At 41.0% G+C, this 15,054-nt stretch overlaps 1 protein-coding gene and 1 pseudogene across 1 annotated transcript; one reads left to right on the forward strand and one right to left on the reverse strand.

Moving 5' to 3' along the window:
* The first annotated feature begins 657 nt into the window (after nt 1-657).
* On the forward strand, nt 658-5,865 carry LOC126618805 (cell division cycle 5-like protein). The gene is made up of 4 exons (XM_050286977.1): nt 658-1,141; nt 1,444-3,153; nt 3,843-4,124; nt 4,730-5,865. The coding sequence occupies exons 1-4, from the start codon at nt 965-967 to the stop codon at nt 5,495-5,497; spliced, it is 2,937 nt and encodes a 978-aa protein (XP_050142934.1). The 5' UTR covers nt 658-964; the 3' UTR covers nt 5,498-5,865.
* A 5,673-nt stretch (nt 5,866-11,538) lies between these two features.
* Nucleotides 11,539-12,107, reverse strand: LOC126618315 (succinate dehydrogenase subunit 5, mitochondrial-like; annotated as a pseudogene).
* Between the last annotated feature and the right edge of the window lie 2,947 nt (nt 12,108-15,054).

The raw sequence follows: 15,054 nt of genomic DNA on the forward strand, positions 1-15,054 counted from the left end.
AAAATTGAGAGAAGTGTATGGAAGATAAAAAGAAGTGTGTGGATAACACCATCCTAAAATGATTATCATGCCTCTTTTATACGATCGAGAGATGCTATTAGCTTTCTTAGTTGGGTTTTCTCGTTTACATTTTCAACCTATCTTCTCATACTGCAATATTACGTGATGATCACAACTGTTTACTTTCATGTTCATCCTTAAAAAAATTTATCAAATCATATTAGGAAAACTAATGAAAATGAATTGAAAACTTTAAATTTAGGGATGTGCTATCCACACATCAATTTTTACTTTTCACACACCCCTTGTTAATTTTTGTCCGTTGATCTTCTTCAATTCATTCAATCTGAAGGTCGAAAACCAAAAATGTGTAAGAGAAGTAAAAAGGGTGTGTGGATATCATACCCCTAAATTTAAAGCTAAAGACAAAATAAAAGGTAAAGTGAATAATATCAGAATTGACTTTTTAATGTAAAAATATTATTTTTCATTAAAATTAATAATAGCGAAAAATTTTCGTTAAAATTCACAAATCCTTTAACCGTTTAATTTACATTCTCAAAATAGTGCTACCATCCAAGATCAAATGGTTTGGGCTGGTCCATATATCAAGCCCTTAAATTCCTATTTCCTCCACTTGCTATTTCTTAATTGTAATTCCTCTTCCCTCCTCCAAAACGATTACTAATTTTTTATTTATTTATTATTTTTTTTGCAGATCTTCTGTTTTTATCCACTCCTCAAATTATAGAGAGCTGAAATATCACAGAGAGAGAGGGGAGAGAGAGAGAGAGAGAGGGATGTGCCCGCGCGCTAGGGTTTTATCAAATCCAGAAGTCACCGATTCTTAAACCCCCGGGGGATTCTCCGATTATCTTCTCCGTTGCGTCCCAGTCGAAAAACCCTAGGGTTTTGGTACCAATCGTCAATTATTAGGGTTTGAATCGAAGAAAAGTAGGGCAAGATGAGGATTATGATCAAAGGAGGTGTGTGGAAGAACACGGAGGATGAGATCCTCAAGGCGGCGGTCATGAAGTATGGGAAGAACCAGTGGGCTCGAATCTCGTCGCTCTTGGTTCGCAAATCGGCTAAGCAGTGTAAGGCGAGATGGTACGAGTGGCTCGACCCCTCCATCAAAAAGGTAATCTTTTGCTTTATTTTCTGATAAATTTTGTGCATTATTGTGATTTATGTTCTGTTTTGAATGTTAGACGGTGAAAGATTGCAGCTTGAGCTTTTAGGTTTTGTGTGTCGATTGTGGAAACCGATTTCGATTAGGGTTTATAATGTTTGGTTATACTGGCATTCGTCTCGGTGGTTCAAATATTTGATTTGCACTGAGGTGGGAGAAAGTTATGAAATTTTGATGTTCTAGGAAATTTTTAGCTGGGATTTTAGTTGGGTGAGTTTGTAATGCTGATTCAATAATCCCGATTCTTGCAGACTGAGTGGACTAGAGAAGAGGATGAGAAGCTTCTACATCTTGCTAAGCTCATGCCTACACAATGGAGAACCATTGCCCCGATTGTTGGTCGTACTCCGTCGCAGTGCCTTGAGCGGTATGAGAAACTGCTTGATGCAGCTTGTGTTAAGGATGAGAATTATGAACCGGGTGATGATCCACGGAAGTTGCGGCCTGGAGAGATTGACCCAAATCCCGAGTCGAAGCCTGCTCGTCCTGATCCTGTTGATATGGATGAGGATGAGAAGGAGATGCTTTCAGAGGCGCGAGCTCGGTTAGCAAACACTAGGGGAAAGAAGGCTAAAAGGAAAGCCAGGGAGAAACAGCTTGAAGAGGCCAGAAGGCTTGCTTCGCTGCAGAAAAGGAGAGAATTAAAGGCTGCTGGCATTGACACTAGGCAGCGAAAGAGGAAAAGGAAGGGAATAGACTACAATGCGGAAATTCCCTTTGAGAAAAAGCCTCCTCCAGGCTTTTATGATGTTGCTGATGAAGATAGACCAGTGGAGCAGCCTAACTTCCCTACGACTATTGAGGAACTCGAGGGGAAGAGAAGGATTGATGTGGAAGCGCAGTTGAGAAAGCAAGATATTGCTAAGAACAAAATTGCTCAAAGACAGGATGCTCCATCAGCTATACTACAAGCCAACAAGATGAATGATCCGGAAACAGTTAGGAAGAGATCAAAACTGATGCTTCCTGCACCCCAAATTTCGGACAATGAGTTGGAGGAAATTGCAAAGATGGGTTATGCTAATGATCTTGCAGCTGAAGAATTTGCTGAAGGTAGTGGTGCAACTCGAGCTCTTCTTGCAAATTATTCCCAGACACCAAGGCTGGGAATGACACCTTCACGAACACCTCAAAGAACACCTACTGGTAAGGGTGATGCTATAATGATGGAAGCAGAAAATTTGGCCAGGTTGAGAGAGTCTCAGACACCATTATTAGGAGGAGATAATCCAGAGTTGCACCCATCAGATTTTTCTGGGGTCACTCCTAGAAAAAAGGAAATTCAAACTCCAAATATGATGCTTACTCCTTCTGCAACTCCTGGAGGTGCCGGCCTGACTCCAAGAACGGGTCTTACGCCTAGAATTGGCATGACGCCATCAAGGGATTCTTTTGGCATGACCCCAAAGGGGACTCCCATTAGGGATGAGCTTCGTATCAATGAAGAAATAGATACACCTAATAGTGCAAAACTGGAGCAGCGAAGAAACTTGCAGTTTGGTTTTGGAAGTTTACCACAGCCTAAGAATGAGTACCAAATTGTCGTACAACCAGCTCCAGAGGATAATGAAGAACCTGAGGAGAAGATTGAAGAGGACATGTCTGATAGGCTAGCTAGAGAAAGGGCTGAGGAAGAAGCACGCCAGCAAGCATTACTTAGGAAGAGATCAAAAGTATTGCAGAGGGAGCTCCCTAGACCTCCTGCTGCCTCATTGGAACTCATCAGAAATTCCTTGATAAAAGCAGATGGAGATAGGAGTTCATTTGTTCCTCCTACTCATATTGAGCAGGCTGATGAAATGGTTAAAGCAGAACTTCTTAGCCTACTAGAGCATGATAATGCCAAGTATCCGCTTACTGAGAAAGTAGACAAACGAAAAAAGAAAGGTTCCAAGCGCAGTGCCAATGGACCTAGTACTGTCCCTGTGATAGAAGATTTTGAAGAAGATGAACTGAAAGATGTATGTTTTTAGTTCCTCTTATGTGTTATTCTTTTTCTATAATTGCTGATTTCGTGAGGTCATTTTTGTCTTCTTGTTTTCATATGCATCCGCCTTTATATTCTGGACACAGATGCTTGGTGTGGTGGCACTGCCTTTGTTTCTTCAATTTATTTTCTATGATATAGTACAGAAAATGTTGTTTTCATTTTCGTGTATCTGCGTTGGCAAACATCTCATCATTTTTAAGCAATACGTTTTCAATGGGTAGGGATGATATATTTTGATATGTTAAAATACATGAATTCATATTTATACATTTTCAACATATATATGATAAAAGATTTTTCTTCCCAATTCTATGCAGAAATATCTGATGTGTTGAGAGAGAGAGAGAGAGAGAGAGAGAGAGAGAGAGAGAGAGAGAGAGAGAGAGAGAGAGAGAGAGAGAGAGAGAGTGAGTGAGCATGACTAATGTCTGGTTTTTCTTCCCAATTCTGTGCAGAATATCAGATGTGTTATGTGAGAGTGAGAGAGAGAGAGGGAGAGTGAGCATGACTAATTCCTGATTTTTTCTTCGCAGTTTAATTCATTTGCCCACTGTTTGTCTATACATTTTGACCTGATGTCTTTTGATTTATAGACTACCTTTGAGCATGACTAATGATTATACAGCTCCATGTTTTTGATGATTGCCATGTTATATGCAGGCTGATTCATTGATAAAGGAAGATGCAGAAATTCTTCGTGTTGCAATGGGGCATGAAAACGAATCCCTTGATGAATTTCTTGAAGCACACAAAACTTGCCTGAACGATCTCATGTACTTCCCTACTCGTGGAGCTTATGGTCTATCAAGTGTTGCTGGAAATATGGAGAAGCTTGCAGCTTTACAGAATGAGTTTGAGAATGTGAAGAGGAAGATGGATGATGATATCCAGAAAGCAGCAAGCATTGAGAACAAGGTTAAAGTCCGCACATATGGTTATGAGGTATACTTACTGAATTTTATGCTGATTTCTTGGGTTTTTATTCGATCTTGAGCTAACATCATTAGTTCCCTTTGAGAGTGAAAGTGGGACTTTATATTACTAAATTTTAGAACCGTAAATTAACAGAAATTTTTGCAGCACTTTGGAAAATTTGAGCATTGTGCAAGTTCATAGGCATTAGTCTTGAATTATAAAATTATAACCTCTCCTTATCTACGGAAGACTCGTACTTTAAACAATTATTCAAAGAAATAATGCTGGACATTGGACTCCATATATTTAACCTTTGGCATTGAATAAGATTCATCGCCATCTGATGGTGTGCGGAACCCAAAGCGTTGACATATAGATTTCCTAAAAAGAAAAGGGAAATGATATCCACACACCCTTTTTCTCCATGTGCACACGCCCTTTATTTCTGTCCTTCGGTTCTCCTCTGATTCATTCAATTCAAAGGCCAGAAATATAAGGTGAGTGCAAGAAGAGAAAAATTGCAATCACTTCCCAAAGAAGAGTAGCCAACAATTATCTTTGGCTGCATTTCATCTTTTTTTTAGGCCAAATTTATAGATTATTAACTAATTGCACTTTTTTTTATTGTCCAGATGCGGGCTAAAGAGGGTCTGTGGCCAAAAATTGAGGAAACGTTTAAGCAGATTGACACCGCTGCAAAAGAACTTGAGTGCTTTAAAGCTTTACAGAAGCAAGAAAGATTAGCGGCAACACACAGGATAAATAATATCTGGGAGGAAGTTCAGAATCAAAAGGAGCTTGAGCGGCAACTACAGAAGCAGTATGGGGATCTTGTAGTCGAGGTGGAAAGGGTACAGCACCGCATGGATGAACTCAGAGCAGAAGCAGAAAAACAAGAAATTGCTGCGAGGAATTCTGATCTGGAGTTGCCTGAGGCTGCAGCAGATGTGACTGTTCTGCAGACAACTGAAAATCCTGATCCTGTAACTGCCTCAGATGAGCTTGGAAAAGCTGTTCCCGGTGGTGCATCTGATGGTGAAGCAACAATTCAGCAAATGGATGGTGTGCAGGAACAGGCTTCAACAGCCCCAGAAGGTGATATGGACATTGATGCCGAAAAGGTTCATGCGATGCCAGCGGAGGATGTAAACTTACCTGATAAAATGCCTTCTGCTGTTGAGGGAGATAATGTTTCCGACAATGTGGTTGCATCTGAAAACCTGAAGGTAAATGATCCTGAAGTATCTAAGGATCAAAAAGTTGAGATGCCGCAGAACATGACAGAAATTGAAGGCACTGTCCAGGCAGCGGGGGACGATGGTTTTGCGAAAGAGACTGCCACGACTGTTTCTGTTGATGGAGAGGTGAATTCAGCTGAAACTGCAGCAGCACAAATCTAAACTCGTTCCATGGCGGACTCAGCCTGGCTTGGGTGATGAGCTTTAGCGAATCAAAATGTTGGATCGGATTACCAGGTGCGAGCAGATTACAGATGTGCTGTAGTCCGTCGGAAACTGCATCCTGGTTCATGAATTCGGGATGTCGTTTTCGATTTCAGAACTCTGGACCATATGATTCACCTGAAAGAACAATTAAGATCGTTTTCTGGTCTTATTACGATGTAATTGTTTATCAGATTGAGGAACTGTATACTTGTTGACTGAAAAAAGAGAGGCTGAAGAACTTGGAATATCTTCGTTTTGAAATATCTATGGTCTCTCGGACTCTGATGATCCACTTGCTCGCAATCTAAAGTCTCAATTCTCAATTCTCAATTTCATTTAAATTCGTCGATTTAGTGGTAGATAATCTCATTCTTGTATTGTAATTATCTCATTAATCAAGAAAATTTGGTAGACCTAAGAGCAAGGGAGACCCTATTTTTCGGGGTTTTCCACCACCGCTTTTGAGCACTCATTTAGGAGTTCAAGGAAATATCAATGTTTCAAAAGGAATATTGCCTCCAATAGAATAACTTCATTATCGGCTTATGTCATGATCGATTATTTCTTATCGAGATAAGATTGCAGTTCTTTACGACTATCGGAATTGATTTTCTTATCCCAATCTCGTTCATAAATTTGCTTTTTTATCTTTTCACCATAAAAACGAGATCTCTATTTATTTCACATCACTCTCTCACCACCAAATGTGGAACCCTAGCTTATCCCCTTTCCCTTTCCCCCTCTCAAACAATTCGTATGTGTGTTGCTTTTTAGTTAGACACTAGATACTAACCTTAAAGCTTGCTTGGATTTCAACCAAAGCAAATATTAGTCAATTTGTTTCTGTTTGATGATAATTACTCCCACTATGCAACTAGCTAGCCTCATCCAACAATTTGTCAATTGATTCTTTTTTTTGGAATACACTATGCCAGTACGGCCTCCACCACTCAAACAGACATCGACGAGGAAGACGATGGAAAAGGATCCTCGCCGGATCTTTTTCTTAAGGATCTTAAAGATTTTGTGATCGTGACGGTTCATTATATATCGTGCAGTCAATTTTTGTTAGATACTATTTATATTTAATTTTAAATTTTAAAATAATTTCTGACTACATAATATACGATGAACGATCACGATCATAAAATTCCTAATATCCTTAAAAAAAAATCCGACCAAGATCCTTTTCCAAAGACGATTACGACAACCACAAAAGTGGATGATCATACACTTGGAATGAGCAGTTCTGGGGAGTAGAGTAAGTAAAAATCATGCCCGACGTGCGGTCGTCGTGCCACATGGCTGCCTTCGTGCCACACTCTCCCAAACACCAAGTTTCATCAGATCCCCGACCTCACAAAACCTCGCCTTCCAAAATCCTGCTCTTTGCAACACGAGCTGGTGGTCCAATGATAAAAAACGGATTACGAACTTTCTTAAAATTAAAAACTAAAGGTCTCGGGTTCGAAACCTGTTGTTGGTGTGGAAATCAGAATTGTGGCCAAAAGAAGGCTGAAATGCCTCTATGAGTCTTCTCGGCTCCCGAAAGGAGTGGATAACTGTGGCTTGCCACCAGTTGTCCTTAAAAAAAAAAAAATCTTGCTCTTTGCAAAGCATTAGAAGTTAACACCCAAAAAATATTTTCTCGCTTGAAAAATTATTCCTAATCAGATTTAGGGCTGGAAAAAAAAAACCCAAAAACCCAGAACCAACCTTAAAAAAAACCTAAATCTAAACCAATAAATTCCGAAATTGAACTATACCGAAGTTTGGTAAACCAAAAAACACGAAAATTTTGGTATGGGAATCAGTACCATATCCCTGTAATCTCGTACCAAACTGATAAATATTTTGATTAAATTTTATATATAGTTGAATTAATAATAGCCATTGAATTTGGTTGATATTGAATCTCAACCGTTCGTTTAAAACTCAGTTCTCTCTCTCACCTCACTTCCTCACTGACACTTTAGGCCATCTCCAACCAAAGGAGGGTCAGATAGCTCTTTTTAGCCCTATAATCCTCCAAGAAATTAATATTTTAATGAACAGTGTCATGTCATATTTCTTACTATCTCCAACGAAGGGGCCAAAGGATCATAGGCCAAATATAATTTATTATTTTAATTGAATTAATATGGTTACTTAAATTAAACTACCTCAATAATTTTTTGAGATGGAATCTCAATAATTTTACGTCATGAATTTCGAGTGCCACGTGTCGATATGTGAGTAACTTTACAGATTTATTGTCGATAAGGAATCTCAATAATTTTACGTCACAACTTTCAAGTGCCATGTGCCGATATATAAGTAACTTTGCAGATTTCTTGTCGACAAGAAATCTCAATAATTTTTCGGATAGGATTTCGAGTGTCACGTGTCAAGCTGTAATTGGTTGTGGGAATTTTAGTCGAGAAACATTGAACTACATCATGATGTCATGCATCATATTACACAACATGATTGTGGAGGATGAGCAAGATGGCTATATTGATGGACAGTCTGATGACGACCAAGAGGATCCAAATAGGTTAATGAGGGTTCATGAAAAAATATATGATGGGCCTAATTTGCCTTTGAATCCAAGAACTGGTAATATCTCTTTAAATAAGTACATGAGGCGTCATAGGATGATACGTTCACGGGCCATAAACTAAAGGATGATACCTTCATGATCTCTTGGGATTGTTTCCTATTTCATCATGATTTTCAAATTTCCCTGTATTATTAAAACATTCCCTTTATGTCTTATTTGTATATTAATTATACTTGTAAGTCAAGTCATTGTACACTATTTAAATCAATGATAATGCACCCTATAAAGTATCGAGGGATTGAGCTAAATTACATTTTCTTACTTTTGCTGCTTTGTCTGCAATTCCTACTGCTTTGGGTTATCTTTTATGGTATCTTAGAGCCAGTGACTATTGCCTTTTTTCTCGGATCATCCCTACCATTCTCCATGGCTGTCTCCACCAATTTGACCACTCATTCCTCTGACGTCTTCCCCCCTATTTCTCATGTGATCACCATCAACCTTGACTCTTCCAACTATTCTCTTTGGTTGGCTCAAGTGCTTCCTATTCTTCACAGTCGTCAATTAATGGCTTTTGTTGATGGTTCTTCCTTCTGCCCCTCGGTGTTCTTGTCCGACGATACCCGCAAAGCTTCTACTAAACCCAACCCCGCGTATGTTGAATGGGTTCAGAATGACCAACTTGTCTTTTCCTGGATTAATGGCTTTCTTGGTTACCAGGCTCTCGCCGCTACTGCTCGTGACGTTTGGGTTGCTCTTCAGTAACGTTTTGCTTCTACGAACCAAATTCGCATCCTTTAGCTTCGTACTGTTTTCTTTCAGACGAAGCGAGGTGATTATTCAATTTTTGACTTTCTTGACAAGATCAATGGTATTGCCGATCAATTGGCCTTTGCTGGAGCGCCTATTTCTACCGATGACATGATGCTGGTTGTCATGTCCAATGTCAGCCCCAAATTTGAGAATACTATTGTCGTTGCTTAGACTCGTGACATACCCATCTTTCTTCCGGATCTTAAGGCTCTTATTCTCCTGCTGAACTTCAACTTGCTGATCCTCATACTCCGCTAGACTCCAGCGCCTCGGTCATGGTCGCCTCCCTCGACTCCTCTACCTCTCGTGGTCGCTCATTTTCTGATCGCGGCGGTGATCGTGGCTCTGGCCGTTTCTCTCGTGGGGGCGATCGTGGTGGTGGTCATCCTCAGAATGATGGGCCTCGCAACAATGGTGGTGGCGGCTATAGTGGCTATCGCGATGCTGGTGGTTTCCGCGACCGTCTGTTTCGCGATCGTAGTGGTGATCGTCTTCAACACGATGACCCTCGCTTCCGTGGCTCTAACAACGCTTATGGGCTTTTTGGCCCAGCATCTTCTCACCGTTCCTCCCATCCTCGTTGCTAGATTTGCAATACTTTTGGCCATGGTGCCCTTGCTTGTGCACAACACCTCAATTTAGCTTATGAAGGTTGTTGATGCACAAAACCGGAAAGTATTAGAACAACGTAAATCCGACCGTGAATCTGCAAGAAAGTAAAGAACACAAGATGTATCGTGGTTTACCCCAATGTTTGGGCTACGTCCACACTGATGTTGATATTGTTTATCTGTAACTGTATGTACGGATTACAAGTTTAAGGGGAGTCCCCCTGAGGAAGAGAGTGTTGTTGTGTTTGTGAGGGTATTGCCCTCTGTTAGGTTCATAGAGTCCGATTTGTGAAGGGGGAGGAGTCCCCTTTTATAGAATAAGAGGTTCCTCATTTTACATAATTATGGGCTAGGTAATGAGGCCCAATGTGTCAAGGTCTGAGGCCCAATATGTGTGGTATCAACAGTAGTCCCCCAAGTCTTCAGTCAAGAAAGTCTTTTGGCTGGAAACTTGAAATTCAGTCCATGTGTAGGCCGAAGTAACTAGATGTCGTCTAGAACTGATACTCGATATGAGGCGGTGCTCAATGTGAAATGATGCTCAACTAGAAGTAGCACATGTTGCGAGGCTGCTTGGCTTGTGACTTATGTTGCCTTGGTTGGCTCGGCTTGCGGCGTTGAAAGTGAGGGAGTTCCTTTTATAGAATAAGGGCTCGCTCCTTAATACATAAATGATGAGCTAGAGTTGATGTTTGCGGCGATGCAGTTGCTCAGCAGGCGGCGATGCTCTCTACTGATGGTGAGGTAGTCTTTTTTATATAATAAGGGCTCGTTCCTCAATACATAAGTGATGGGCTAAGAGGGATGCTTGCGGCGAGATAGTTTCTCAGCAGGCAGTGATGCTTCTCTAATGATGGTGAGGGAGTCCCTTTTATAGAATAAGGGCTTGCTCCTCAATACATGAATAATTGGTGCTCTCTAATGAAAGTAAGGGAGTCCCTTTTATAAAATAAGGGTTTGCTCCTCAATACATGAATAATGGGTGCTCTCTAATGAAAGTGAGGGAGTCCCTTTTATAAAATAAGGGTTCGCTCCACAGTACATAAATAATGGGCTAAGTCCCCCAAGTATTTTTCATGGGGCCCAGTTACTGTGTGGTACATAGTGTAGTCCCCCAAGTCTTTAGTCAATAAAGTATGTTGGCTGAAGACTTGAAATTTAATCCATGTATGGGCCGAAGTGGCGATTGTTCGGAGGCGGTCTTTGTATACCATGCATTGAAGCTTTGTAGGTGAAGCTTTGAAAGTGAAGCTTTGAAGCTGAAGTTTTTGTAAATGAAGCTTTTAAAGTCGTAGCTTTGTAAATGAAGCTTTCGAAGCTGGATCTCTGAAGCTTTTGAAGCTGGAGCTTTGTAAATGAAGCTTTCAAAGCTGATTGATATGAGTGATGCTCATGAATGTTTATGTTGATTGACATGAGTGATGCTCATAGATGTTGACATAAGTGATGCTCATGAATGTTTATGTATGATTGACACGAGTGATGCTCATGAATGTTTATGCATGATTGACATGAGTGATGCTCATGTATAATTTTGAAGTACTTGACGTACTTTTGATCACCTGGTTGGTGATAATAACGGCAGGCTGCCGAATAATTTTGGAGTACTGGATGTACTTTTGATCACCTAGTTGGTGATAATAGCGGCAGGTTGTCAAATAATTTTGGAGTACTAGACGTATTTTTTTCTTACACATCAGTATAATTATACAATAATTGCTCCAGTTTGCAGAAGACAACTTAATGAAATATTCATCAATGACAGTGGGTATGGGTGTGCCATGCTTCCTCGGCTTTTCTCCATCTCCAGACATTACTTTCCTTCCTTTATTCCTTGCTTTTACTTTTCTTTTCCACCGCACCTCTCTCTGTCTCTCCACCTGGTAGACAAAAGGAATCATGGTTGCTTTTCTCGTGGCTTTCTCAGAATAGTAGGTTTTTTCACAGTTGTGCTGGGGGTGGAGCTAAGCTGGTTGATGATTATCCCCCTATTCACCTGAGAGTGAGCTGGTTGATGATTATTCCCCTGTTCATATTTCCCACTCAGAACTGATTCCACTGCATCTTATCTTCAAATATATCAACTTAGTTCCCAACTTTGTCTCAACCTTCTTCCGCAAATAGGTTTCCTCAAGCCCAAATGCATCCAAATAGGTAATGTAGCGATTGTAAATGGTCTTGAGTGCATTCACGTACTCATCTGACAAGGGCTTGACATTTTCTTCGCTCGCACCAATGCTGTCATCAAGTTCCATCTTTAAATTAGTAATCATCCCGCCGAACTCCTCAACAGCCTCCGCTACCCGGAAAACATTAGTGACAACCTTTTTGCCAGTCTAGTCATCAGTATTCTCGGAACAATGCCGCCTTCGCATCATGGATGACGATCTCGGGCAAGTGATCCCAACTTGCAGCCAGTAAATCCGGAAGAGAGGTCCTTGGCGATTGAGGATGAGGAATTGAAGAGGGCTCGAACAACAGCGGCGGAAGAGTAGATGGGTTGGGAGTTGCGTAGGAGCTTCTGGTTGGCGACGGCTAATCGATAAGATCTACATGACAGTGAGCGGTAGAGATATCTCAGAGTGATCATCTTCTCCATTGTTATGAAGCTTTACCAGAAAATCAATGGGGAAGGAAGACTAGAAGAGCAGAGACAGAAACGGGTCACACAACAGGAAGTAGATACACTGTGGATGTTTGATCTTGCGTGCACTAATCACAGAGGTACACCTGAGCACCCTGCTTGGACTTGCACTTTGGAGTACCAAGAAGGAGCTGTCTTTGGGAGATTTTGAAAAAGTTACCGCCGGTGGGGCTGTTGTCGGCGACAATGGTGTGCAAGGGGTGGATGAAGACGACGAAAAGGTTGTGGAAGGCAACGGAGATGCTTAGGATTAGGGTTCCGACAAAGGCACATCTTCCTCATCTTCTTTCTTCGAATGACAGCGCTGGGTTCACCCTGGATCACCATATACTTCGTCACTGCTGTTGTTGCCTCCCTTGGTCTCGGTGGAGCTTACCATGGACTCGACAGGGGAGTTTAGGGCCGAGTTGGAGTCAGACAAGTCGAACTCATAGTGGAACTCGGTGGGGAAGCTGACGTGGGATTCGATGCAGTTCCGGCGGAAGCTGTGGTCTTTGTTGATGTCGTCCATGTTGCAGTGGAGCACGACGTTGTCCGTGAGGAAGTGGAAGGGGAGATGGATTCTTTGGAAAAACTTTTGGGTTCCTGGGTTTCTACAGATTCACGGTGGAGGTTGTGGTGAGGTTTCATGGCGGTGAGACGAAAAAAATGACAGAGAACTGACATAGCTTTTTGTGTCGATTCCCATAGAAGGCGCCAAATGTTGATGCACAAAACTGGAAGGTATTGGAACAACGTAAATCCGACCGTGAATCTGCAAGAAAGTAAAGAACACAAGATGCATCGTGGTTCACCCTAATATTTGGGCTACATCCACACTGATGTTGATATTGTTTCTCTGTAACTGTATGTATGGATTACAAGTTCAAGGGGAGTCCCCCTGAGGACGAGAGTGTTGTTGTGTTTGTGAGGGTATTGCCCTTTGTTGGGTTCACAGAGTCCGATTTGTGAGGGGGGAGGAGTCCCTTTTTATAGAATAAGGGGCTTCTCCTTTTACATAATTATGGGCTGGCTAATGAGGCCCAATGTGTCAAGGTTTGAGGCTCAATATGTGTGGTACCAACAAAGGTCGCCTTTCTTTTTCCCGTCTCAATGCCTTGACTGCTCAACGCTCCTAGCCTTGGCTCATTGATTTCGGGGCCAACTCGCATATCACCAATGATCTCAATATTTTATCTCAGTCCTATGACTATCGTGGTGGTGATTCTGTCAGTGGTGTTGTTGGCAGTACGGGTTTTCCCATTAACCGTATTGGCTCCTCCACTCTCTCCCATAATAATATTTCTTTCAAGCTTAATGATGTTCTTCATTGTCCGGATGCTTATACATTTGTGTTGTCTATGTTGGATAACAATTGTTATATTACATTATTTCTCACTTGTTTATATATTCAAGATATGAAGTACCCATAATAGGATCTTGTTGCACATCTTTGGGCCAAAAGAAGTATGGAGTAGGCGTTTAAGTTTTATATTGTTAAATGTTTTTTTAATGTTGTTTAAGTTTCATTTTGTTTAATATTGTTTAATGTTGTTTAAGATTGAGGTTATTTAATGGCTTAGGTAGTTATAAGAAAATAAAATAATTTTTTTTTTTATTTTTTTTAAATTTGTCCAAAAAAAATCAAATCAAATCCAACGGCTACCTAGCGTCACGCTGACGTTAGCTAGCTGTTGCAGTTCAAACATTGGGCCTGCCCGGGGCTGGCTGGCTGGATGGATTGGGCCAACCGGTTGGCCTGATTTGGTATTTTTGGCCCACATGGGGCCCACGTGCCCTTTGGTCTAGCCCTCGGTTAGAGATGGTTTTCATACCATTTCGGGCTAGTTTTGACCCTTTGGCAGGATCGGTTGGAGATGACCTTAGTACCTTAGACTCTGGACCTTCGAAGCTTTCTCCGACATCACCACCCACCACCACACTCCTCCCTCTTGAACCTTTCCAGCGTCCCTTTCCAGTGTCGTCATGACTTGGAGGCACGCATCTTTGACTCAGTCCTTCTCGACCATCTCCGTTTCCTTTCTCCTCTTAGGCGTCACTCCCAACCACCCATTCATCTATCAACTCACCATTGATCACAGTCATCTCTACTCTATCTCCGGCTTTCAAGTCACTAAGGTGCACAAGAAGTGCAACACATTTCATAAGTGGATCTTATCCAAGGGTTACATGTTTCTACAAGTTGGAAGTGGATTTTTTTTTTTTTTTAAGGAAGACAAATGGTAGCAAGTCACGGTTATCCACCATTTACGGGGGCCGGGAAGACTCACATAGGCATTTCAGCCTCCCCTGGCCACAAGTCTGGCTTCCACACCAGCAGCGGGTTTCGAACCCGAGACCTCCAGTTTTTTAGTTTTAAGAAAATCTTGTAATCCTTCATTTACCACTGAACTACTAGCTCGTGGTTCACATTGGAATTGGATTTGAACACCGAAGTTTGGGGCAACAAGGAGTGAAGGAGCGATAATAAATTGAAGTGCTTTCATTTATGATTTTAGGATAAATTGCTTTTATGTTGTCCTAATATTTAAGGTAAGGGAGAAAAAATAAGAAGAAGAAACAAGAAGGCATGTATGTTAAGAAAAAATTGATACCACTACCATATTGTTCCTCAATTAAAATAGAAATTATACATTAAAAAGACAATAAAAACGATCAGATTATATGACAATTACATACCCTAATTGTCTACTCTTGCAAACATTTTTTCCTTTGAATTTTTTTCCCTTTTCCTTTGTGCACCTTCATGTGTTTATCCAAATCTCATTGGTCCTCGAACCTCCTTGAAATATCACACAACAGACACTCAAATCATAAAAACAAGGGAACTTTAACGAAAAGCTTCCGGTACTGTTCACTTTAACGAAAAACTACATTTTTACACTAAAAAAAGTCAATCCTG

This window comes from Malus sylvestris, chromosome 4 (assembly GCF_916048215.2).
Source record: "Malus sylvestris chromosome 4, drMalSylv7.2, whole genome shotgun sequence".
NCBI classification, from domain to species: domain Eukaryota; kingdom Viridiplantae; phylum Streptophyta; class Magnoliopsida; order Rosales; family Rosaceae; genus Malus; species Malus sylvestris.

Bases quoted from the DNA above. Each gene is read 5' to 3' on its own strand.
- LOC126618805 (XM_050286977.1), top strand. From the start codon at position 965: ATGAGGATTATGATCAAAGGAGGTGTGTGGAAGAACACGGAGGATGAG. The intron at 3,154-3,842 runs GTATGTTTTTAG...TGTTATATGCAG, and splicing joins AAGAAGATGAACTGAAAGAT to GCTGATTCATTGATAAAGGA. The intron at 4,125-4,729 runs GTATACTTACTG...TTTATTGTCCAG, and splicing joins TCCGCACATATGGTTATGAG to ATGCGGGCTAAAGAGGGTCT.